Below are 25799 nucleotides of genomic sequence, written 5' to 3' on the forward strand. Positions count from 1 at the left end.
ATAATTATTATTTGCCCTGTATCTGAGGTAGCCTCATGCCTAGGGTTTGTTTTGCTGAAGACAATACTTGAGTTAATATGGTTCTGGATCTTCTTCCATAAGACACATCTGCACTGTTAATTAATGTTCCCAAACAGCAGACCAGTCTCTATCAGCAATAAATCACACTAGTTCCTAAACTTTGGTGTTCCTAAAGCATGAGATACCACATGCTGATGTCACTGGAAACTGGTACAGGGTGTGAGAAATGAATATTTGGCCTTGGAAAAATATTTATTTTCCATCGTGAAATGTTACTTGGGTGTTGTCATATTTTCTATTATTTTTTTAAAAATTTTTTAACGTTTACTTATTTTTGAGAGAGAGAGACAGAACACGAGTTGGGGAGAGACAGAGAGAGAGACACACACACAGAATCCAAAGCAGGCTCCAGGCTCTGAGCTGTCAGCACAGAGCCTGACACGGGGCTCGAACTCACGAACTGTGAGATCATGACCTGAGGTGAAGCCAGACACTTAACTGACTGAGCCACCCAGGCGCCCCTCATATTTTCTATTATTAACATAAAACGTGTCCCAGTGTAAGTAATTCCTGGACCGATTCTGCACATTCCATAATTCCTTTTTGTCGTCGTCGTCTTTTTTTTTTCTCCTCTCAGGCACAGAAAACAAGTGTATAATGTGATCCACAGGCAGAACACAGATCATAACTATGCTTTCTTATAGACCCAATGCCCTGAGGCAGCCTTTGGAGATCAACACATCTGAACTCTAGTTTTGGTTACCTTGGGTAGGGGCAGGGAGCCAGAGAACGAGCGATCTTCTTTTTGAAAATTCCGACTGAGGTTCTCTATGTTGAGTTTCCCATTAGTTGTCCTTAGTGCCATCAAGATCTCTGACAGGCTCTTGCTCACTTCTGACTGTGGGCTGGCATCCTGACGAGCAGTACTGTTTGGAGGGGCAGGGGAAATGCTATGAAAAGATGATCTACCCAAAGCCGTTCTATGTTTTCATACCAGATCTCTCACCCCTGACTTACACTGTGGAACCAGAGAACCCACCCAGAAAGGTCTTCTAAATCTCAGTAACCTGGTCATGGCATCTGAGCATGAAGATTTCCTACATTCATTCCAATCGATTCCATTCTCCTGACCACTAGAGTCTCTTCTCCATGAGGCACCAACCAATTCAACTAGAACATAAATCAAACTTTGTAACCTAATCTCTAACTCTTTTTTCCAGTTGAGAGAAAAAATTGGAAGTGACCACAGTAGTTTACTCTAGCTGCCTGATCTTACTTCTCTTAGGCCCAGATAATTATTGATGGGAAATCAAATTTCCCAACCGTTCATTGCCACAAGCAAAGCAAATCAGATCCTGCCAGATCCCTGTAACCGGGGAACCTATTTAGAAGGAAATCTTGAATCGAGTGAACTTCCTCTGTTATCCTTGACTTTGCAATTTGTATCTGGAAAACCCAGAAAAGTTTTGGTAATAATGATTTTGCAAATGTTTATAATTATTAAGATGGTTTATCTCACTGACTATTGTTAAATAATAGGTGAAAAACCACAGGGCGATAAAGTGTTACAGTCGTTTACTTATTTGATTTAACTAGTGAGATTTTTACTCATTTAGCATTCACATGATGTTCCTTCCGGATCCGTCTGAACTGTCTTCTCGGCAGTGGAGCTTTTCCTAATTTCCACCGTCTCAACGTCAAGTGCCACTTCCCTACAGGGACATTCTGTGACATCCCTCAATCTCCACTCCTATAAATCAGCCTCCTTTCAGTGGTATGCCAGTAAAGTTTAACAACCCGCTCTCCCAGATAAGGCCCTAATCTGTTAGCATTACTAATTTTTACGGTGCAAGTGCTCCCACCATGGCTGACTTCAAGCTACCAACCCGACGTCACTGAATGAGTATCTGGGAAGTGGTGCTCCCAGTTGGCTCTCAGTGGTGCTCCAGCACCCTGTGCTTGATCAGCTCTTTTATAATTCCTTGTTCTTTTCCTTAATAAATCTCCCTCGTGTTGCATTCACATCTTTATTTCTTTGGTCATTGCCTCGTGTCTGGCTTCCCTATTAGACTGCTCCATCAGATGTGGATCAACTCTGTTTTGTTTCTTACTATTTCCTGGGGATCTTGTGCAGCACTTGGAATCGATTCTTTTTATATGCATGTATTTAACTTTTACTAAAGGTCATATTGCACCTTCTTTTGCTCTGTGACTCTTACTCGGGCTTTGGCCTAATAGCTAATATTTTCCAAAAGCTTGGTACAGGAAGGGGTGGCTGTTTGTCTTTGTTTTGGTCACGTAGTTTCTTCACCCTCCTTCCTTTGTTCAGAGAGTTCTCTAGCTCAGGAGTCTGCCTCTCACTCCAGCCGAGGAAAATGCTAGCTATTTGGTTTACTAGTCTCTCTTTGCTGATAGAGCACATGACCCAGGCCTTGCCAATCAGATGTATCTGTCCCAGATTTGAATCGCAAATTTTCCTTCCTCGTTCCTTTTCTTGCAATGCCATTTCCTGGGGGTAGGAATTCATGAGGCTTTGGCCCCTGACTCTGAACACCAATTGCTAAATGGGCAGGAGTTGTATGGAACCCATTTGTTTCAGCTGGTGGGGTTTCTTAGGAAACCTGCTGCAAGAGTGTGTTTCATCTGGTCCAACTTAGGTAAGGAGAGCCATTGCCACTGTTGTTGCCACAGGTGATGCTGGAGGCTTTTTAAACATCACAGAGCTGCCCCATTAAAGGCTCTCCCTGACAGAACGAGGGAGAGCCTTTTCCTGAGCAGCACATTGATTAACAAAGAGCCTGGATTCATTACGGGCCATCAGTTCTGCACTTCCACAAACATGCTGTCTGGTTTGTGTAAAGCAGCACCTTCTCTGATGAGTTCAAAATGATCTCTCTGTGCACCTCTTTTACAGAGTAGATATCCAGATGTCCCTGCAAGTGGATAATTAGGGTGCCAATTACATTAAAAAAATTACTCGTTGAGCATCTCCCACGTGCCAGGAACTATGCTCAACACGGAGTTGGCTAGGGCACACGCTATTATCACTAACCTCAAATGTCAAGTACATAGTTACAAGTATCACAACTGTTAGGCAAGGAAAGGACTGTGGGGCCATACCACAAAGAGATACAACCTGGTCCAGGGCTCAGGAAAGCCTTCCTGTCCAGGACCCATAGTACCCATACCTGCCAATGGGTAACCATGTGTTTTAGTGCATAGCTCACCGCCTCTCTGGGCCCAAATCTCATGGTCTGTGTTTTATGAAGTGTGGTTGCTGATTATTAAAAATTTCTGTGGCTACAGGCGCCTGTGTGGCTCAGTGGGTTAAGTGTCTGACTCTTGATTTCTGCTCAGATTATGATCTCACGGTTTGTGAATTAGAGCCCTGCATTGGGTTCTTCACTGACAGTGCAGAGTCTGCTTGGGACTCTCTCTCTTTCTCTCTCTCTCTCATTCTCTCTCTCCCCTTCTCCCACTCTCTCTCTCTCTCTCTCACAAAAATAAACCTACTTAAAAAAAATTCTGGGGGCTTTATGGCTCTCCATAGCACAGTTGCTCCCAGATATTTGACTCATAGACCCACATGGCAGTGTCACTTTCTTTGCAACTTGAGCCCTTGAGGGAAAGAATGGGCCTTGCCAACCTCTGAATTCACTGTGCACAGCTAGGTGTGCCTGGCAAGCATCTGGTATTCAACGAATGTCAAAAGGGCATGAAAATGGCGCACTGTAGAAAGGAATCAAGTCTAACATTTGGCCCAGGGACATTTTTACAGGAAACTCTAGTTCCCTAGAGTGAAGTGATAAATTCCAATATCATGGCTCTTAATCACTGTGTCTCATTATTTGTAATGGAAAGAGTATCTTCTGGTAGGATAGTTTAAAAAAAAAGTAAAAACACTCTTCTATAGCATTTACTATGTATCGGATACTGTTTTTGAGAACTTTGCCTTGATTGACTTACCATTATAAATCTATGAAGTGAAGGGAAATCTCTTATGGTTTCTATTTCACACTTGGAGAATGGAAGCACAGAGAGGGTAGCTGACTGTCCTCAGGTTACATAGCCATTAAATGGCAGAAACAGGAATTGAGCCCAGGCTTTAGGTAATGGAGGCTATGTTCCTAACTACTGCACTTTGTCAACTTTCTTGGAGAACACAGAGACTCTCATGCTTTATTGTGCCTCATCTCTAATGATATTCCTCACATCCTGTTTTTACTTTGTGTCATCTCTTTCCTTTGAGATTATATGAGGGGATTATTGATTCTTGTACCTGAAACCTTTCTTTGCTAGTGCCCGTAAACCAGGAGTTCACTCATGAAGCGTGTTTCTGGAATCATACCTTAGAGACTGGAGCTCTGTGCCAGTATACAGTCATTCCTTACTTCATAATGAGGGTTTTCCTTTTCACATGGCAACCTCATAAAAAAAGACACATGCTTGATCTCAAGAAACTATGTAATTGTTGCAAATAACTTTCTGTGCTGGCTTTTGTACCAGAGAGAGGAAATGATCAGCATAAGCCCAGTGTTGGTGAAGGGCATGGTGATTCTACCTTGGGTGAGCTTTTCAGGTGAATGGCCTCTGATGTCACTGCCAGCTCTAGAAATCTAGGAACACTATGCCCAAGAAAAGAAGGAAAGTACCCTTGGCCATGATCGTGATAACTCTGACTCTTGTTCCAGTTGCTGCCCACAACTCTTTGGCTTTGCTGGGGGTCATCTGAAGCTGCAGCTTTTAAAAACCAGAAGAGTTTTCCATAGCTCACCTGAAAATCCAATATGAAAAAGAATGCTGTCATTTAATGTACATATAAGGGAAATAAATGCCCATAAGGGAAATGCCTGTTGAGGTAGAGGGTATTTGGAATTTTTTTTACCATTAAAAGTTTCTAAAACAGCCTTAAAAATATAGTATAATAATTATTAGTGCTTTTGAAAAGCAAATATTCCTACTATCCCCCCTTCCTGATTGCCTTGTGGTTCGGTAGGGCTATGGGAACAATTCTGGCCGATGAGTTGTGAGCAGAAGTGACATGTGCTCCTTCTGGTTGAGGATTAAACTGCTCACACGAGCCCCTCCATAGCTCTCTTTTTATCCCCCTCTGCCAGCACGTCCAAAAATACTCCAGAGTTGCTACCTCATCCATGTGGGTTTGGGAGCTAAGATAATGGCAAAACTGTGCCTTACCTATTAGGGAAGTGTAAGTGAGAAGTAAACTTTTGTTGTTTTGAGCCACTGAAATTTTGGGGCTGTTTGTTACTACAGCATAACCTAGCCTCTAGCTGCTCTCTCACATCTCATATATTTATTATATATATAGCATTTGCTTGTATTTAGATATATCTAGCAGATATGTTTGGATTATTTGAGGACAAGGTCTTATTAAGCTAAGTGAAAAATCTCAAGACCACCCCCCCCCAGTCCTTTTTTTCTTTTTAAACATGGGAAAGGACTGAAATAATGTTGTCCATTTCCATTGCTGGTCTGGATGACATCCTACGGACTCTGGTGGACATACAACTCCAGGGCAGTTGGGGGATAACCGTGGGGGAGGGAAGCTATATAAGGTTCTGACATAAAATCAATCTCAGGCCAGAGAATTTGATTGAATTGAAGATTCACAGTGGCTGTACTAAGTTGACACTGTATTGCTAAATACTTCTCATCAATATACAACTAATTATAGTTGGTTAGTTGGTTAGAAATGGGCAGGAGAGAGAACTAACATTTGTTTGAATACCTACTAAACGCTAAGCATGCGACCAGGTAATTTGCACTTATTATATTACTAAATTCCCAGATTACCCCTATGAGGTTTGTTTTAGCCTGGTTTTCTACACATGCTCACTCATGATTTACCCATTGCTATTGCTTTTTTCTATTGTAGGATATATTCCTCTAGCACCCTGGTTACACTTGGACTATGCTTTGTATCTACCCATAAATGTGAGCTTGGGAAGTGCAGTGTTCAGAGCAAGAACGCTGGACTTGTCACTGGGGAGCCTTAATCTCTGCTTTGGGTCCACCATTAATTCTCTGAGTACACTAAGCAATTTCCTTTCCCCACTCTGGATCTCAGCTTCCCAATTAGTCAAATGGTGGTGAATTGTATTTCAAGTATACCTCCCACCTCTAACTCTTTAGGGAACTCTCTACAATGATACATCCTAGTCAAATTCTCCATTCTCATCTCAGAGCCTACAGACTGACCAACATGTAAGTTGACTCAAGTGAGCCCATTTTCCTGAATCTGTAACCCAATAGTGCTAAGGGCAGATAATGAAAGTCAGGAACAGCAGTCTTTTAAAAAGAAATTAAATAGAGCTAAGAGACTTAATCCATTTTCTATTCTGGTTTCTTCTGACTAGAAATTTCCACATATGAATACAAATAAGCTTTGTGTCTTAGGAATCAATAGTAAAGGTTATTTTTAAGGAAAAAAAAGAGAAACTAAAATTTTAATTCTACTACTCTGGTGCGTACAAGTAAAATAAACAAAAGGAACCCATGCTTAGAATAGCAACATGGCTGTACCATTTCTGGAGAGCCCCTCTTAGAAAATCTCTGGCAAAGGATCTTGACTATTGGTAACTGTAGAGGGACTTCCTGTCTTAAGAAAAGGTGGCTTAGCTGAGACTGGAGAAGAAATCCTGAAGAGATAGGATCCAGGATCCTCAGCTCTTTCTGAAGCTTTTTTAGTAAGCCAGAACTCAAAGGGCGCGAGCTGAGTTCTCTTCTGACCAGGGCAAGAAGAAAAGCGTCTTCTCTTGTTGTTCCACTTGGCCTCTGGCCAAAATCCTGACACAAGAGCAACAGCAACAATCAATTAACACAGCTCTAAAATGAGAAGTGACGGCCAATGCAAAGAAGCAGAAGCCTAGTGGGGCTGATATCAGAGCACCCACTTTCAGGCCTCATCTAGAACAGTGCAAGCTGGTAACAACTGGAGGTAGGTATTCATTCTGGGCATATTTATTAGTTTGCAATACCTCGGGACTGTTGCCTTCCGAAGAAGAAAAGAAGAAAATCATTTTAGAGTGCATACTCTGTGAGAAGGCTACTGAAGGTATATCATCCGTCTTCTACAAAATAACTTTTTAAATTATAAGAGAATTTAGAATGCCAAGTTTTAGAGACCCATTGTCTCCAGAGGAAGAAGGTGGAAGAAAGATGAGAAGTTCAGTTGAGACAATCAAGGTTTGCCTGTAAGCTCACCAAGGAGGTTCTTGGAAGCTTCATCATATGGCCTCTAGCATCCCTCTCAGACTGTCTCATTATCTGCTGCACATCAAAGTCTACAGGCAACAAATAATACCCTTCATCCACAATAGAAAACAAGGCAAGTCTTAGTATACGTACTTTAGGTTGGTCAGAGCTGTCCCTTGCCATCTGTTCCAAAGACCAGTCTCTGAGGTTTCTCCTGGGGAGGCCATGGATATAGGATAGGGACTGGTCTCCAGTTGGTACTGAGATACAGTGGGCATTTTCCTGGATGGGAATCTTAAAGAAACAAAGACAAATGGTAGTAAGGATCAGAAGGAGAGAGGAAAAGAGAAAGAAGAAAGAAGGGAGAATATGAACGAGGAAACAATCTCTTAAAACACATTCCCAGTTCTAAGTGACTTCAGTCCATAGAGTGACTGAATCAATGAGTCCCCAAAGAATGCTTGTCTCAACATCAATCTCAGCATTATGCAATTCATACATTTGACAAATATATTAACAGTAAAACAGTGCCGTTTCATTTGTGCAAGAAAGAAGGTATCTGCGACAAAGGAAAAATAGGTATATCATAAGGCATTTATAGGCAAATATAGGGTTCTTATTAGAGATAAAGGTATCCTTAGGCTGTGTGGGTGTGTATGTGTGTGTGTGTGTGTGTGTGTGTGTGTGTGTGTGTGTGTGTGTGTGTGTATTAAGCTCCACACCCAACGTGGGGCTTGAACTTACAACCCTGAGATTAAGAGTCCCATGCTCTATGACGGAGCCAGCCAGCCACTCCTTTAGACTGTGTTAATTAACAGATTGAGGAAGAACAGCAAAGGCAATTGTGAGTTTTGTCAGGAATGGAACAGAAGAGATTCAAAAGCCCAGAATATTATATCCCAAAAGCAACGTTCATAAAGTTTACAATAGAATAAATGATGGAACAAAGGTGAGTGATGAAGTACCATTCGCTCTTGCCATGGTGTAGGTGTATTACTCATGTTTTTTATTGTCTATATTTTATGACGTTTTGACATCTCAGGTAGCCTTGCTGGCTGAAAGAGACTGCCCTTCCCAGGGTTCATGAATTTCTCACGAAGCAAATATTTCCCCTGCCCCAAACCAACCCAGTCCAGATACTGGATAACTAGGGACCACCCCTATGCTCAAAATCTGCTGGAATTATTCAAGCTAGCCAGTCCTAAGCTGTTTACCCTACGCTGCGTTGCCTTTCCTGTGGAAACCTGTATAAAGACTGTAGCCTGTGCTGTCCCCTCACTTCTGCCTCCTGACAGAGCTTGGTCCTTCCTCATGTGTTCCTATGATATGTGGCATGCCGCCTTTGTGTGGGAAATGTAAGAAACTATTCTCTGAAAGGCAGTTGTCATTATATCTGTTACCGTGTCATACCAGATAAAAATAAAATCTTGGGAATAAATTGAGACACATGATTATTTTTGATGTCAGGTAATTGAAAGGAGACATTATCAGAAGGATTCACTGAAAGCTGAATGTCTGTACTCAGTTGATAGTCATGTTGAATAACCAGTCAGTATGGATAGCAACCTGTAGGTGCTTTATAGTCGTGAAGCATTTTAAAGAGGCTCTTTAAAGTGGGAAGAGTGAGCAGGAGTGGTAGAGAGTTCTAGAATAGGCATAAAAAATAATGACATTGTGGAGCCTAGGTTGCTCAGACAGTTAAGCATCAGACTCTTGTTTTCAGCTCAGGTTATGTTCTCATGGTTTGTGAGATCGAGCCCTGTATTGGGCTCTGTGCTGACAGCATCGTGCCTGCTTGGGATTCTCTCTCCCCCCCACTCTCTGCCCCTCCCTTGCTGGCATGTATGCATGAGCATTTTCTCTCTCTCTCTCTCAAAATAAATAAATAAAGGTAAAAAAAAAAAAGGAATTGTTCAAAATTTACCCCCTAGTAAATTGTGCAGATAAGATTTGAACCCTACATTTCCCCCACTACCCCAGGAGGAGAGAGATTCCACATTCAGTCCACAGAGCAGTTTCATCCTATAAAATGTTTGGTTAGGTATTTCAGGTGTTTCCTAGAACTTTTTCTTTTTCTTTCTTTAATTTTTTAAAAACATTTATTCATTTTTGAGAGACAGAGCGTGAGTGGGGGAGAGGCAGAGAGAGGGAGACAGGATCCAAAGCAGGCTCCAGGCTCTGAGTTGTCAGCACAGAGCTCGATGAGGGGCTCAAATTCACAGACCACAAGATCATGACCTGAGCTGAAGTTGGATGCTTACACAACTGAGCCACCCAGGCGTCCCTAGAACATTTTCTTAGAACAGTATGTTTCTTTGGAAATTATTTGTAATATAAAACATTTCTATTTTCAGCCACATACAAATATTTTTCTGCCTCTGAGCATTGATATACTTCTATATTGCAGGATTCTTTAAAAAAAAATTTTTTAATGTTTATTTATTTTTTAAAGAGAGAGAGAGAATGAGCAAGTGAGCAGGGGAGGGGCAGAGAGAACAAGAGACACGGGATCTGAAGTAGGCTCCAAGCTCTGAGCTGTCAGCACAGAGCCCAAGGCTGGGCTTGAACTCATGAACCATGAGATCGAGACCTGAACCAAAGGCAGATACTTAACTGACTGTGCCACCCAGGTGCCCCTATACTGTAGGGTTCTGAAGGAGCATTTATCAATACTTCACCATTCCAATGGAGTCAAGGTGTCCCTTTCCTCATTTAAACACCACAGTTTATTGAGTGCCTTTATCTTCACTACAGATACAGGTGAACAAGGCAGGTATGCTTCTTGCCATCACAGATCTTTTAGCCTAGATGTCCACAGACTAAATTTTATAGCCTCTCCTATGGAAAGAGGAAATTATATTCTACTCCCAGGACTGCTGTGAGGAATGAGTATTATAATGTATTGTAAACAATTTGTAAATTCTAAACCTTGATTTGTTATTTGCTGTGTGTCTCAATAGAGTGAGAGCTCTGTGTGGGCCAGAACAGTCTGGTAGCCCGCTGACTCCCAGCATTTAAGAACAGTGCCAAATTTGAAGAACAAATAGAGAAACACAGTGTGAGAAAGGTGACGATGGCCTGTTCAGGCCCTGTGGCGTGTCCCTGGCTTCAGACTTCTCCCTTTGCTGACATCAATCACCCGGGGGCTGTTGTTTTTCCAAACATTGTATCCACAAAGTGTCAAAGAAGATAACAAGGAAGATGTTGATGAAGAATTACCATGTTTCTGACTTCAAGGGTTGCCAGAGTATCTGTAAAATCTCCAGTTCTACAGGTTTCTCTCATTTGTTTTACTTTGAATCACAAAATAGTGCTTGTGGCTAACACACAGTGGATTTGGGGCATAACACCAGTATTGTGACATTTACCTAGAAGAATTGTTACAAATGAAGCACAGAAGTTTAACACAGATTTAGGGGCGCCTGGGTGGCTCCGTCAGTTGATCGTCTGACTCTTGAGTTTGGCTCAGGTCATGATCTAATGACCATGAGACTGAATCCCATTTTGGGATTCTTTCTCCCTCTCGCTCTGCTGCTACCCCACTCATTCTCTCCCTCTCTCTCTCTCTCTGTCTCTCACTCTCTCTCAAAATAAATAAACTTAAAAACATTAACACAGATTTAGTAATTCTTCTTGGGGTCTGGGGAGTGTAAACAAGACTTTTAAAAAATATTGATTATTAAAAAAACTATTTTAAAGTGGTTATATTGTGATGGGGAGCCTGGGTGCCTCAGTCGGTTGAACGTCTTTGACTTCAGCTCAGGTCATGACCTCTCGCTGTTCCAGAGTTTGAAACCAGCATAGGGCTCTGTGCTGACAGCTCAGAGCCTGGAGCCTGTTTCAGATTCTGTGTCTTCCTCTCTCTCTCCACCTCTCCCCTGCTTGTGCTCTCTCTCTCTGTCTCTAAAATAAATAAACATTAAAAAATTAAAAATAAATAAAGTGGTTATATTGTGGAATCCATGAACACCCTCCTCCAAGACAAGTGAACACAACGAATTGTCTTCATATTGTGCAATGCATAGTTGGGGCTTGAGAGGAAATCTGCAGAGACAGCATCTAATGCAGATTTGAAAAGTTCTGTTTCTTCAACATTTGAGACCAAGGTGTTGATGTGTTCTAGAAAGCTGTTAAATGGCTCAAAAAGAGATGCTAGTGATAATAAATACAATCATGAGAAAGATGGATATAAAAAGCTTGACAGGATTTCTTAAGAAATGTAGAATTGAAAAAAAAGTATTTCCAAATTAATAAATTTAACATGTGATTTTTATACCTGAAGTCAATACAATAAGTATTAGCATTAATCATTTGAGTATTTTATTTATATTTACAAATATAAACATATATATTTATAAATATAAACATTTATATTTTCTTTACATTTTAACATGCAATTATAGAACACTTCAAACACAGGCACATGTGGTAAGGATAGTATAATAGAATTCCATATACTCGTCACCAGGCTGTAATTATCAACTGAAATGCTTGTTTTATTTATACCCACATCACCTGCCACCAGAAATGAAGTAAATAAACCACAGATGGGCTATTATTTCATCCACATTTTTTTTTTAGCATGTATCTATAAAGCAGTGGTTTTCAAAGTGTGGTCCCTGGGCCAGAAACCTCAGCATCACCTAGAAACATGTTAGGAATGTGAATTCTTGAGACCTACCCCAGACCCACTGAATGAGAATTTCAGGGCTTGGGGTCCAGATATATGTGTTTTAGAAAGCCCTCCAGTACTTATAACACATGCCAAAGTTTGGCAACTTCTGCCTTAAGAGTAACAAATTTTTGAAAATATAACTACAATCCCATTATAATACTTTTAAAAGCAGTAATTTCTCAACATCTTCAAATATCCAGTCAGTTGTTGAAAATCCTCCAGTTATCTGATACATCGTATTTTTCAGTTTGTTAATTCAAAACAGGAACCAGATAAGATCCGTATATTGTAATTGGTTTAAATCTTTTACATCTTTTTAAATTTCTAGTTCTTCCTATTCCCTTCACTGCCCCACCCCCGCCTTTTTTTTCCTGCCGTTTTTTTTTTTTTTCCCCTTGTAATTGATGTGCTGAAGAAGCCGTGTTGTGTGCCCTATAAAGTTTTCCAAGTCTGGATTTGGTTGCTTGTATTTCTGTGCAAGGTTTAACCAACCGTCCCATCTCTATCTTGTAAAATAGTTAGAACCAGGGTCTTGATCTTATTCAAGTTCAGTTGTTTCAGCAAGATCCTTTCACAGGTGATACATTGTCCCATGCAAACAAATGCGGTCAGATTCTTTCTTTTTATAGGTACTGATAAGCTCATTGCTTTACTCCATTTCTTTTCCATTAGGGTTTCATAAATGGTAATATTCTTATCCTATTATTAGCTCTCATTTATTAATAGGAATGCTTCTTTACAGAGAAACTGTCTTCATTAACTATTATCTAAAATACAGTTTGTATACCTGGGTGGCTCAGACCTCTGCACACTGACAGTGTGGAGCCTGTTAGGGGTTTGCTCGCTCCCTCTCTCTGCCCCTACCCTGCTTGCTCTCTCTGTCTCTCTCAAAATAAACTTAAAAAAATACAGTTTGTATAGAAAAGGCAAACAATAAATGCTTCTATTATTTACCAATTTAAAAAATAGTCTCCCTAGCATTCTCCCAGGTGACCAATGAGTTTTTTTTTTTTTTAATCACTATAAGGTTATAGATTTAAGCATATACAATGCATTTAAATCCATTAAAATTACTTTTATTGATAGCCAAAAGATCCCACTTTTGACTACTGGGAGCCTTTAATATTTTATTATTATTATTATTATTATTATTATTATTATTATTATTTTAGTGAGAGCCATTTTAAGTTAGATTCCAAGCCTTTTTTTTAACAAGTCTCGGAAAGTGTTTGGTATCTCCATTGCTTCTGGTGTAAGTAGACATTCCAGGCTCAAAGCTGGGATCATTGTCAGATCCAGTGTGAAGATTTTGCCCATTTTTTCTTCCAAGAGTTTTATAGTTTTGGATCTTATACTTAAGCCATGGATCCATTTTGAGTTAATTTTTATATATGGTGTTAGGTGAAGGTCCAGCTACATATTTTTGCATGTGGACATTCCAGTTTTCCTAGTGCCATTTCTTGAAAAGACCATCTTTTCCCCATTGAATCATCTTGGAACCCTTGTTAAAAAAATCATTTGACCATATATGTGAGGGTTTATTTTGGACACCCTATTCTAATCCATTCTAATGTCTGTCTTTATGCCAGTACAATAGTGTTTTGATTACCATACGCTTGTATACCTTCTTTATCAGGATTGCTTTGGACGTCAGGGTCCCTTGAGATTCAATATGAATTTTAGGTTGGATTTTTCTATTTCTTCAAAAAAATGTCAGTGGGATTTTGATAGCGATTCACAATATTAACTTTTTTTCTATACAGGAACAGCATACCTTTTCATTGTTCAAATCTACTCTTGTGTCTTTTAGGAGAGTTTTTTTATTTTTTCTCATAAAGGTTTGGACATTTCTTGTTAAGTTTGACTAGGCATTTGGTTTATTTACTTATTTAATTAATATAGGTATGCTTTTATTTGTAATTATAAATGCTGCCTTCCATTTTGTGTCCTAACTAGCTTTTGTTTATAATATATGAAGGCCACTGATTTGTGTATGTTGATGATATAAATCTGTTTTGTCAAATTTTCTTAGTGTTTTAGTAGTTTCTTCATTAGCGGTTTTTAAATTTTATGTGTGTAATTGTATCATTTGACAATAGTTCTTCCTCTTTCCAATTATTCTGTCTGTAATTGCTTTCTTTTTAAAAATTACATTGGCCAATACCTCCAATTTTATATTAAAAACCAATGGAAATAATAGATATGCTTGATTTCTTTCAGACTCTAATGTGAAAGCCTCTAGTGTTTGTCTAGTAAACAAATGTTGGATGTTGGCTTTGGGTAATATATAGAGAGAGGCATTTTGGAAACAAAAGTGAATAAGAAAATTTTTATTCTCAGGGAATTTATAGACTCATGGAAGGAGACAAGGAAGCCTATGTTTTTATTTATATATAAAAAAGTATTCATTTACTTATAAGGTTTATTTGCAAGAAATCTTACCATAAATGATGTGTTTATGAGAGGCATTACAGTGTAGTACATGCATTTTTCTCAATGTTGCCCTTGAGGGGGCAAAAATTTATTCTTTGGGGGCAAAAAATTCTAAAATATTATAATGGTTTCTAGCACTCAAAGGCTCAACTCTACTCAACAAAATAGTATTTCTTGGCATTTAATCCCATTCTCTTTAGGGAGAGTTTTGATTTTTCTCCTGAGGAGTGGGGTCCAATAATCAAAGAGAGATTTAGACAGGTATAGTGGATCCAGACTACTTGGGTTCACATCCTAGATCCACCAATACTCAACTGGTTGTATGAGCTTTGGCAAATTACTTCATGTCACTCACTGTGTCTCAGTTTTCTCACCTATAAAATAGAGATGTGAGCACCTACTTCATACCATTGTTTTCTATTTTTTTAATTATTCTTTTTTAGTGTAACTGACACACAAGTTTACATTAGAGGAAACAACCCATTTTAATAGTATAGCAACATCTGCCAGAGGGGTATGCACAGACTGATTTATAAGTACCTTACAAAAGGCATTTACCACAATCTTGGTGATCAGACAGCGATCCTTCTTAGTAGAGTTGATATCTCAGTAAGTTGAGACCCTAGTGTAACTAGAGGTTACATGAAGAGAATTTCATATAAAAGGAATAGCATGGACAAGGCATAGAAGACAAAATGGAACAGAACTCTATCTGGGAAATAGAGATTGTTTAGGGAAAGGTGGGCATGTGAGAGAAGTAGAGACAACAGAAGTGAGTTGGAGTGACCATCAAGGACTTTGCATTTTATACTAGGGCAAAGGGGATTAAACAATGGTTTTAAGTCTTTTAAGTAGTGGCCACACTTGAGTGCTTCTGAAGTTCTTCCTAAAAGAGGCAAAATATATACCCTTGCCCCAGTTGTGTTGTGCTTTGCCATGTGGTTTACCTTGGCCAATGGGGCAGATGTTCGTGGATAATGATGTGGAAGTATTGGGGTTCAGAGCCAACAGCCAAGAAAGAATGCTTCAGACATCTTTGGTGCAAAAAGGTGGTTTTATTAAAGCACAGGGACAAGACCCATGGGCAGAAGAGCTGCATTGGGGTTGTAATGGGTGACTGATTATATACTTTCAAGTTGGGAGGGGGTTAGGGATAGCATGTCTCCAAGGAATTTTGGAAGCAAGGTTTCTAGGACCTTGAAAGGGCTAGCTATTGTTAGGATAAGGTCATTTGTTACTGTCTAATAAAACCTTAATCATAATTATGTGGAATAAAGGCAAAAAGGAAATGTAGATAATATCAAATTTCCTTAGAACCTGCAGCCCATTGACAAATACTTGAGGCTGGCAGAGTAGAACATTCCTCCAGGAATTCCCAACTGTTTTAATATTGATACTTTCCTTGAGGGAAAAATAGCCTTAGCTTGACAATAGTTAGGCTTCCAGTATCCCATGAGTCTTCTCTAGCATATTAAAATGCTTTTGTAGGGGCACCTGGGTGGCTCTGTCAGTTAAGCTTCCAACTTTGGCTCATGATCTCACAGTTTGTGAGTTCGAGCCCCACGCTGGGCTCTGTGCTGACAGCTCAGAGCCTGGAGCCTGCTTTGGCTCTGCCCCACCTCACTTGTGCTCTGTCTCTCTCTGTCTCTCAAAAATAAATAAATGTAAAAAAAAATTTTTTTTAAATGCTTTTGGAAACTTCCCCCAGTCTTTACCTCCCCCAGCTCCCAAGTAAACAATCAACTATTCCTCACAATCCCAGGGCAGCTCTTTCTGCCCATGTGTCCTATCCCTGTGCTTTAAGAAAACCACCTTTTTTGCACCAAAGACATCCTAAGAATTTTTTTCTTGGGTTGGCTCCAGAACCCCAACATTTGCACATCAATAAGATCCTTCAGATGTATATCAGTGAGCTTTATGCTTAGAGGATGATTGCAAACATATATTTGGGGGTAGAGATAAAGGGAGTTTCCAAAGGAATTTTTTTTTATGTTAAAGGAAACCTACAGAATCCTAGAGGTCAGGATAATGTTAAGCTAAGATCACTTTTTGCCCTCAGCAAAGAGTCAACATTGAGGCAGTTGAGTTCCCAGAGGAATGTCACTCTGCCTGTCTCACAGACTTGTCAATGGGCTAAGTTGCAAGGAAATTTAATTTTTTCTTCTGCCTTTGTTTCCCACATCAGATACGACACAAGCAAAGACTTAATACGTACTTGTGGTAGAGTCTGCTGTCTTGAAACATTTCCATTACTATAAGAAGAACTTGCCTTGATGAGCCTACTGGGTTCAGAACAGTAAGAAAAACCCAGAGCAGACCTGAACTAAATCTATCATTTGCAGCCAAGCCTAGAAAAGTCTAAATAAAGGAAGCAAAAGCTGTCTTAGCTCACATCTGCAGATGTGAGCATAAATGATTCTTGGTATAAACCACTGAGTATTGGGGTGATTTGTTACACAGCAGTATTATTACAGTAGCTGACCAATACAGAGAGAGAAGCATAGAAAAGGACAGCCAGTTTGGAGATAATTAAAATCAACTTGCTGAGGTACAATGGTGGTCTGACTAGGATGATGGCAGAGGAAGCAGAAATAAGAAGGCATTTTTGAGAGACATAAAGGGTTAGGATTTAAAGGGCTCAGTGATACTAGATTCAGGGAGAGAGAGAAGGAAAGCATGCCTAGGTTTCTTGCTGATATAAACGGCAAAGATGGGAGTCTACTCTGTGAGACACAGACCACAGAAAAAGAGCAGGATCAAAGGTTCTGTGTTGAACATGATGAATCTACCAATGCATGGCCAAGTGGAAATGTCCTTGACCTCTGTCTCTTCATCTACAAAATGAGGATAACATCATGTGCCTCCACCTACCTCTCAGGGTACTGTGGAGAACAAGTAAGATAAAACACACAAAAGCACTTTGAAAAGAACACATTACTGATCAACTATGATAATTATTAAAATTAAAGCACTCACACTTTTCATTTTCATGCTGCCAGATGCAAAAAACACGCTCTAATTTTATTTTTGAAACCGTGCTACTGAGTTTGTAGCTAGTCACACATTCTTTTTTATTTTCTGAGAGAAGGCAGAGCTGATGCTTCTGAGAAATAATACAAACAGTATTTGTATTTTCAAAGACACATAAGGAACAGAATTTGGAGAAAAAGGATTCTAAGGCTACTGTTAAGAAGAGCCAGGCTCTTGACTTGTAAAGCCTCAAAGTAATCACTAAAGCTCTCTGGGCCCCTCATTCTTCATTTCGGAAGTGGAGATTTGTACTTGCTGATTTCTAAGATATCTTACTGTTCTCAGATACATGAAACGATGAGCTCTCATAGCATTTTCAGCTTTACTTACCTCCTACTAACTAATGATACTCTTCAAACTTGATCTGTAATTTAGAAAAGAGTTTCACACTTGCCTGTCCTCACCCACGTTAGCTCAGTCTTTATCAGCAACTTTTCTTTTGGAGCAAATTCAGGCAGTCCAGATTGCCTGTTACATCCCAGGCAGGAAAGCTTATTTTCATCTATGTGTGAGAGAGAAGGATCTAGAAGGAGTTCTGATTGGTTTACTTCTTTCACTGCAGCAGAATTCCATTTACCACTTAGTCAAGGTGGTAATGAGGGTCTCTTTACCAGGCAACTGTGGCTGCCATCTGGCAGGCCAGCATCATAGACTCGGCAGACAGAACCAATTAGTCAGAACACACACCTCCCAGGAGGCCTTGCTGTATTTGGTGGCTGGGTGTTAGCCCTGCTGAGTCTCCCACAAGAAACCTCATTGAGTTCTGGGAGGGGAGGAGCAAATCATCCCCCTCTAGCACTACAGAGCTAGCAAAGAATCCGTATCTTGGAGGTCCAATAACAGCTTATTCAGTGAACATTCTGGCCATGATAATGGCTACTGCGGAAACTGTTCCATGAATGGGCTGCTTGATGTGGTAGAGGGAGTGTCAAGAAACCCATTTCCATTTATAAGAGAAAAACTAGAAATGACTTAAATGCCCATCAGTAAGGGATTAGTTAAATGAGCCATATTATATCCATACAAAGGAATGAATACAGTTGGTGGTGATTAGGAACCTAGGACTTGGGCTTCAATTGTGGCTCTGTCCCTTCTCAGCCTCAGGACCTGGGCAAGGCACTTGACTTCCTTGTTTTTCAGTTCCTTCCTGTACAGGCTGAAGAGAATAAGAGTTCCTACCTCATTGGGTGCTTGGGAGTACTAAGTTAGTTAATACATGTACAGAACTTAGAATGGTGCCCGGCACATAATGAATGATATTTAAGTGCTTGTTCTGAGTATGATTCTCATAGAACCATTCAAGATGATGCTTAGGAAGAATTTTTTAAAGCCAGGGTGAAAATTCTTAATATGAAATGAATTGAGCAGGATCACAAGGAGTAAATACATAATGATTCTCATTCTATATCTATGCACAGAGAAAAAAAGAAAGAAATATGTTATTATTTTTCTTTGGTTGAGTTTTCTTCTTATATTCTCCATCTGCCAAAATTGTACATGAGTATGCAGTACTTTATAATTAGAAAGATGATTTGAAAAAAAGAGAGAGAAGAAAACCTGGATAAACATCTTCTCTCTACACTTATGAGCCTCTTCAACTTTTCTGAGCCTCAGTTTTGTTTTCCTTCCCTTTTTGAAGTAGGCTTCATGCCCAGCATGGAGCCCAACACAAGGCTTCAACTCATGACCCTGAGATCATGGCGGGAACTTAGATCAAGAGTCAGATGCTTAACTGACTGAACCACTCAGGTGCCCCTCTGAGCCTTAGTTTTATCATCTATACCATAGTGATAGAGAAAACACTGGTACCTACCTCAAGGGGTTAATTCCAAACAGCAAATGATATAATTTATCTGAAAGCAACCAGTCAATAATAAAGTGTTTTATGACATGATATTATTACCAAGGTTATCCTTGGGGAGTAACAATAAATACATTAATGCAAGAGTCAAAATTATGTAAAAACTCAGAGGTCTTTAGAAGTTCACAATAGGTCACTTCACCTTTGCAGATGCACTATATCCTGCTGCAACCAGGCCCTGAATTCAAGGACTACTTATAAGACAGCCGAAAGAACACATTAACTGGGGATTAGGAGGCACCACTTCCAGTGTAGGTTGCGCCACTGACATTCTGGGCAAGTCACTGTTCTTTTGGGACCTGTGTTCAACTAGACCTTGCAGAGTATGGTCTGAGGTCCACTGGTGGGCCATTAACCACTCTAAATTATAAGCTTTGCAGAGTTCTTACGAGGAAAAGATCACAAATCTATAGGCTTTTATTTTCTCAGATGACTAAAGACTAGCTAGGATCTAAGTGATTTAGTAAGGGCTATTAAAATTATAAACTAAAAATAGTTATGTTAGAGTTTACTGCAGACTCGAATTCAGTATTCTACTGAAATATTTGGCTGTCACTTAATGCTTGGCGTCACTGCAAAACTCCGACTCTATGTATCCGTCTAAATGCAATTTCAGCAATTTTTGGAAGTGGTACTTTGTTACCAATGAATCATTAGTTTTGTCTTGATTTGGATCCAGTTTCCAATTGCTGCTATTCTTGCTTTTTAATTACAAATTACTAATCATATGGATTCATCATTATCAAGTTAGTGTGTTGTGAATTGTTTGGTTGATTCTTAACAGAGTGCAGAGATATATATTTCTATCAAGATGGTTTTGGCTGATAATTTTTTGATATACAGTTCTGGTCGCATTGGATTTTGAAAATAAATGAACTCTTTTTGTAATGTTAGACAGACCTTTCCCCTTGAGCATATCCCAGGGTTGCATGTACATTTACATGTATCACTATGTGATCATCACTGATTTAGCTGCAGGTGGAGTAGGTTGGCCAATTCACTTGGTGGTCAACCAGAATGCAATATACAAAATGATCTCAAATTTATTTTCTGATTTAAAAAATGAATTCCAAGTCCCTCTTATGCAAAATATATTAATTACCATTAGTACAAGGGTGTGTGGTATGAACCTAATTTGAATTTTCCTAGTCAATTACCAAAAGAAGCTTGGGTTTTTGTCACTCACTTTGCCATCCAGAAATCTGCTTGTGAGTGCTCCTGTGAGGAATTTCTGGTTGTTCTCTGGGCTCTGGTTGTTCTCTTGGTGCTTGTTTTCTTCCTCATCCTCTGGGTCATGGTTGATTTGATGATCAGTAGGATTAGTAGGAGCTGGGGAGTCTCTGCTCATCTGTCTTGCACTACCAATCATGGATTTCTGGAGTACTGTTTGAGTTTCTGCCTTCAAGTTCTCATTTTCCTTGCTGTGAAGAAACAGTTTTGCACTTTGTTACTCACAGGGCAGACTCTGAATACACTAGGCTGGCATAAGAAATAGAGGGTGTTACTCTGGTGGTGTGAACAGTGGTAACTCAGCACGGTGGAATGAAGGAGGAGACGTTGGTTACTGTGTATGGATCATTTAGCTAGAGAGACTGTGCTATCCCGTGGCTTCTCTTCTTCTCAAGAGTCCTCCATTTACATTTAATATTAAATAGGGAAAAGAAAAGGAAAAACCAACCGTAGGAATGATTCAAAGAAATGCAAATAATAAACAAACTAAAAAAAAAAAAGAGTCTACCTTGTTTACCAACTGAAGACTCACAAATCAAAGCAATTATAAGACATCATTTTAAATTGAGAAAACTTCGAAAATAAGAAAGTCAAATGCCAACGTCCATATAAATAGATATAATTAATATATTGGGTGACCTGACAAAATGTATGAAGGCTCAGTCAGGAAGTTGCAATGCTTTAACCTACTAAATCAATATTTAAAATTGTGTATTATGGAAAAGAATGCAGAAGCAGAAAAATTTTAAATTCTAAGTATTTAGTAATAGGTGAATATGTTGAATATTTCATTCTATGTTCATATGATAGAATTTATAAAGCCATGAAAATAGTTAGGAATAGTCTTAATGACACAAGAAAATGTCCAGTTATACAAATAAGTGAAAACTATAATTATCTCAACTATGTAAAATGCATGTACATAATATATGTGTTTATGTGTGAGAGTACATAGTACATCTAAAAAGAAACATGCCAGAAATAAACAGTAAGTGTCTCTGGGTAGCAGAATTCAGAATATTCCTAAAAGTTTATTTTATGATATTACAATATTATTTTATAATCAGGAAAAGTCAATTTCTATATAGCTATAGAAGGCACACTAAATTCCAACTGTTAGTATTGATACAATGCAAAGGATCCATTTTAAATCATGACATCATCGGAGCATAAAACAATCACTCCGTTACTTGTTGATTTGACAAAGCCAAACAAAGCACAGGCAATGATTTGAATGTATGTATGCTTTTTATAGAAATCCTCTTGGTTGAGGTAGCATGAGAAGGAAAGAAGGCCTGATAAAGAACTCAGAGGAACACCTACATTTACAAAGAGCAGAAGAGCCCTACAAGGAGATTTAGAAGAAATTCTCAGTAAGGCAGGAGGGAAACCAGGAGTGTGGGGCTTGGAAACAAAGTGAAAAGGATGTTTCCAGAAAGAGGGCATAGTCAACAGTGTCAGGGGCTTCTGAGAAAGGTGAGTTCTGAAAAGTGTCCATTGTTTTAAGCCATAAGGACACCGACAGGAATCTTGAAAAAGAAGCTTCTGTGAGGTAATGGCGATGGATGCTGGGCTGAAATAGGCTGGGGAAAGAAGGGGGCAAGAAACCGAATCCCAGAGGTATAAAGACCTCTGCAAAGAAGTTTGGCTGCAAGAGGGGAGAGAGATGGATTGGTAACTGGAATGCAATGAGGGTTTCAGATTGGGCTTTGTTGTTATCATGTTGAAGGATAGTGGAGACATTAACACAATTAAATGTCAATGGTGCCAACTGAGCCAGACGGAAAGAGAGGATGTCATTGATGAAATATGATGAACCCCAACAAAGTGAGGTGGGGTGTCATTGAGAGAACAGAGGTAGAAATGAAACCTCAGGGTAGGATAGTAGGGAGATAGGTGAGGATGTAGACAAATTTATTTATACATTGGGTGACAGCTTGACTTTTCTCTTTGATATATAAGGTATGCTTCCCTGTTGGCTCTCAAGGGGGAAGTGCTAGGGAAGGAAGTCTGAACTAAGGGTAGATGGCTTGAGGCAGCTGCTATAAAAAGTGGAAAAGAGCTGGTCAGAACAAGAAGAAAGGTCGGCTGGGTACAACCAAGTAGCCATGAAGGTTGGAGACCACAATTTTGTGGCTTCGGGCTGAGAGGGGATATACCCTTCTCTAGGATTGCCTAGGAGTCCTTGTGGAGATGGGAGAAGGAGAGATGGGCGCGTTCAGGGCTGGGATTTTCCAGACGGGTGCAGTCGAATGACAACAGAGCAAGGTGGGAAAGTGAGGACAAAGGTGTGTATTTAACAAATAATTCTTGTAGTGAAAGATGACATAGAGCATATGATCCCTGACCTCAAGAAATTTAATTTCATTTGGCTGTCCAAAAATAACACAAAGAGTAAAGTTAACCACAGGTAAAAACCTGCTTCCAGAAATTAGATCGATAGCTTCTAGGTAGTGGTTACCTTTTTAGGGAGGTGTAGAGCCCAGAAGGGAATACCAAAGGCTTCTGTGGTATCTGTACTCTTCAATTTTTTTTGGTTTTGGTTTTGTCTTTTACCTTGGCACTTGTTACAAGGGTTTAACACATTTGCGAAAATTTGGTGAGACTATATATATGACATGTGCATTTTTATGTGTGTATATATAATAGATACATTATATTTCCATAACCTGTTCAAAGAAATTAGTATAAAATTTACATAAATATGAAACATACTTAATTAGCATATAAATCAATGTCAAGTGAATATTACAGAGAATCAGTGCTATTTGAAGTTCATAAGAGAGACGAATAACTAGGATTTGCAATGGTTGCAAAAATAATATTTCTGAGCATTTAACTACATGACAATCCCATTAGAGCCATTCACATACACTAGGTAGTTAATCTTGAGATTAACCCTATAGGTAGGTGCTTATATTATTTTCGTTGTTAGGATGAAGGAATTCAGGCTCAGAGAGTTGATGTGATTTGTCTCATTGTACATAGCTTTTCAATAGTGGAACCGGAATTTAAACCTAAATCTGCCTGATGACCCCTGAGTGCCTAAGGCCCATAGAGTCAGGAGAGAATCCATGAAAGTTTACATTTTGTGAGGAGCAGAGAGTAGAGGAGGAGGAAGTGCAGATTTGAAGGCAAGAATGGGTTTGGGGCAGAGAGTTAACTCCACTGGATAAAGGCAAAGGAGATAAATCATCTTTTCGTTAATCACCTTCAAAATCCTTTTGTGGGCAGTTTCAGGACAGAATTGCCTGAGAAATGTGAAATGTATCTGCCTGTCTGTTAAAACAGTCACAGTAGATGTAAAACCAAAAATAACCTGTTAAATCTGTTCAAAGTAAAAGCTGTTTAAAAAAAAAAAAAACACAACATACATAGCACTTTAAAATTATCACGAAAATGACTCCCCAGCTGAGAAACGGCATGTGCCTGTTGTTAGCACAAACAATTCGTCAACACACATTGGTTGTTAGGCTGTTCACAAACGCACAGTTCTTTCTTCGAGGCTTGTGTGCTATCTACCTGCAGAACTGAAAATAGAAATTTGCCATTTGAAGAGGAGGAAAAAAATGCCATCAACACGATCTTGGAAACAAGGCACGACTGGCTTCTTCATGTGTACTTCTGACCTCGGCTGCAGCTCTCAGGGACGCCGTGAAGAGTTTAGTGCCATCCTACAACTAGAGCAATTAGGATTACTGCATTGCTGGATGATAAATAAATGAGGCAAAAGCTGTTCAGTTGTTCCCTCTGTCACACTGGGCTCTTCCTGCAAATCAGCCCTTTAGGGCACCGTCTACTAGAGCTCAGAGTCTCAGGGTTAGAAAGAAACATTGCAAGGGCTTCTGGGAGCATTGACTGCCCAAAGCAGTGTAGAGACTTCCCATTGGCCCACCTCCGGTATAACTCCAACTCACCAGATCTCACATTCGATTTGGATTACACCCCTGCCGAGAACATCAAATCTCAAATGGAGGACCCAGGGGGGCTCAGGGAAAAGGTCACCAGATGCCATCTTAAAGGTCTGCCAGCCTTGGCAGGGACTCAGTGCCACCAGCTTCCAACTGTGCGCCATCTAACAGGCCTCCAACCCTCTGGAGAAGACAGTCCTGAGTGTGCCAAGGCAGTGAATGGGGATCCAATTTCAGTAAATGAAAGCATGTTCTTATTTGGAAGTAATAGTAGATAAGCAACACAACCAGACTTTCCTTTTTTAAAAAGACAACAACAAAATAAAAATATGAAATGGGACTGGGGAGGGGAGTGTAGCTGAAAATCTCACCAAACTCCACGGGGAAGCTGAATTGTGAAGCCTGTGCTAATGTGGCAAATGTTATTGTGATGAAGTGTGAGAGGTTTTTATTTTTTCTTCTTCGTCTTTTTTTTTTTAATGCCAGAGAGTCATACCATGTATTATTATGATAGAAATTAAACCTTCAGAAAGATTTTTAAAGTACTTTAACTCCTAAACCTATGCCCAAATCATTTCTTCATCATTGGAATTCTATGAACTAACATTCTAAATGCTTCCATGAGTCAAGCGCCATGTATAAATTTACATAAATCCTTCCATGTTAGCTTAATCATCCTGAAGAGTGGGTATTTTATCACCATTGTGCAGATGAAAAACTCAACGATCAGAGAGGTTCAGTACATTCCTCAAGGCCACCTTGCAGGTAGAGATCTAGGATTCATTCCCAGGTCTGTGTGGCTCTAAAACACACGCCCCTTCCTCTACATTACTCCTCAATTTTCTACCAACAATATACAAACTGTTTTAAGCAACAGGATTTTTATTCTCTTTTAACAAGTTAATAAAAATGAACATCTATCAAGGCATCTCGTCCATCTTCCCAGCTAGACTTACGTCCCTCCACAGAACCCTTAAGTGGCTGACTTCCGCTGTGGTTCGTAAACTTCCCAGGGGCAAGGAATTCATTATATCCCCAGAGTTATTCCCAAAGTATTCCATTTCTTTCTTCACAACATTGAACCGAACTCTGACATCAATGAAAATAACCAAAGTTGATTTCTCAAGGCAGAGTAAAATAAAAGGGTTATTTGAGACGCAAAATGAGCAACCAATCCAATCCGCTCTTACTCTTTGGCGTGATGTACTTTTGGCTTCTAGAAAATGATAGCCCAGCACACCTTCCTCTTCTGCATCTTTCTTCCGTCACTTATATGCAGTTGTACAGCGTGACATACACATTTACACCGCGGATGTTTTCTTCTATTTGAATTGTCTTTCAGCTATGCACTACTATTTTATTAATGTTGTATTGGGCATCCAATGGGCTGCATGGTCTTTCAATTTGTGAAAAACTGTGTGAT

General features: G+C 39.6%; 1 protein-coding gene and 1 long non-coding RNA gene across 5 annotated transcripts in view; one reads left to right on the plus strand and one right to left on the minus strand.

Moving 5' to 3' along the window:
• The window catches only part of CC1H1orf87 (chromosome C1 C1orf87 homolog), a 78816-nt gene that overhangs the window by 39363 nt on the left and 13654 nt on the right, over positions 1 to 25799 (minus strand). The window contains exons 3-7 of one of the 2 annotated variants that reach the window (XM_042953159.1): positions 20422 to 20656; positions 7390 to 7530; positions 6565 to 6828; positions 4674 to 4795; positions 785 to 947 (exon numbers count right to left, since the gene is read on the minus strand). In XM_042953159.1, coding sequence (XP_042809093.1) covers positions 785 to 947; positions 4674 to 4795; positions 6565 to 6828; positions 7390 to 7530; positions 20422 to 20656 — 925 coding nt within the window. The remainder of the gene's footprint in view (positions 1 to 784; positions 948 to 4673; positions 4796 to 6564; positions 6829 to 7389; positions 7531 to 20421; positions 20657 to 25799) is intronic. The other variant, XM_042953158.1, reaches the window with a different exon arrangement.
• The window catches only part of LOC122228223, a 126829-nt gene that overhangs the window by 31350 nt on the left and 69680 nt on the right, over positions 1 to 25799 (plus strand). The gene's annotated exons all lie outside the window — the stretch shown is intronic.

Source organism: Panthera leo, chromosome C1 (assembly GCF_018350215.1).
Source record: "Panthera leo isolate Ple1 chromosome C1, P.leo_Ple1_pat1.1, whole genome shotgun sequence".
NCBI lineage: Eukaryota > Metazoa > Chordata > Mammalia > Carnivora > Felidae > Panthera > Panthera leo.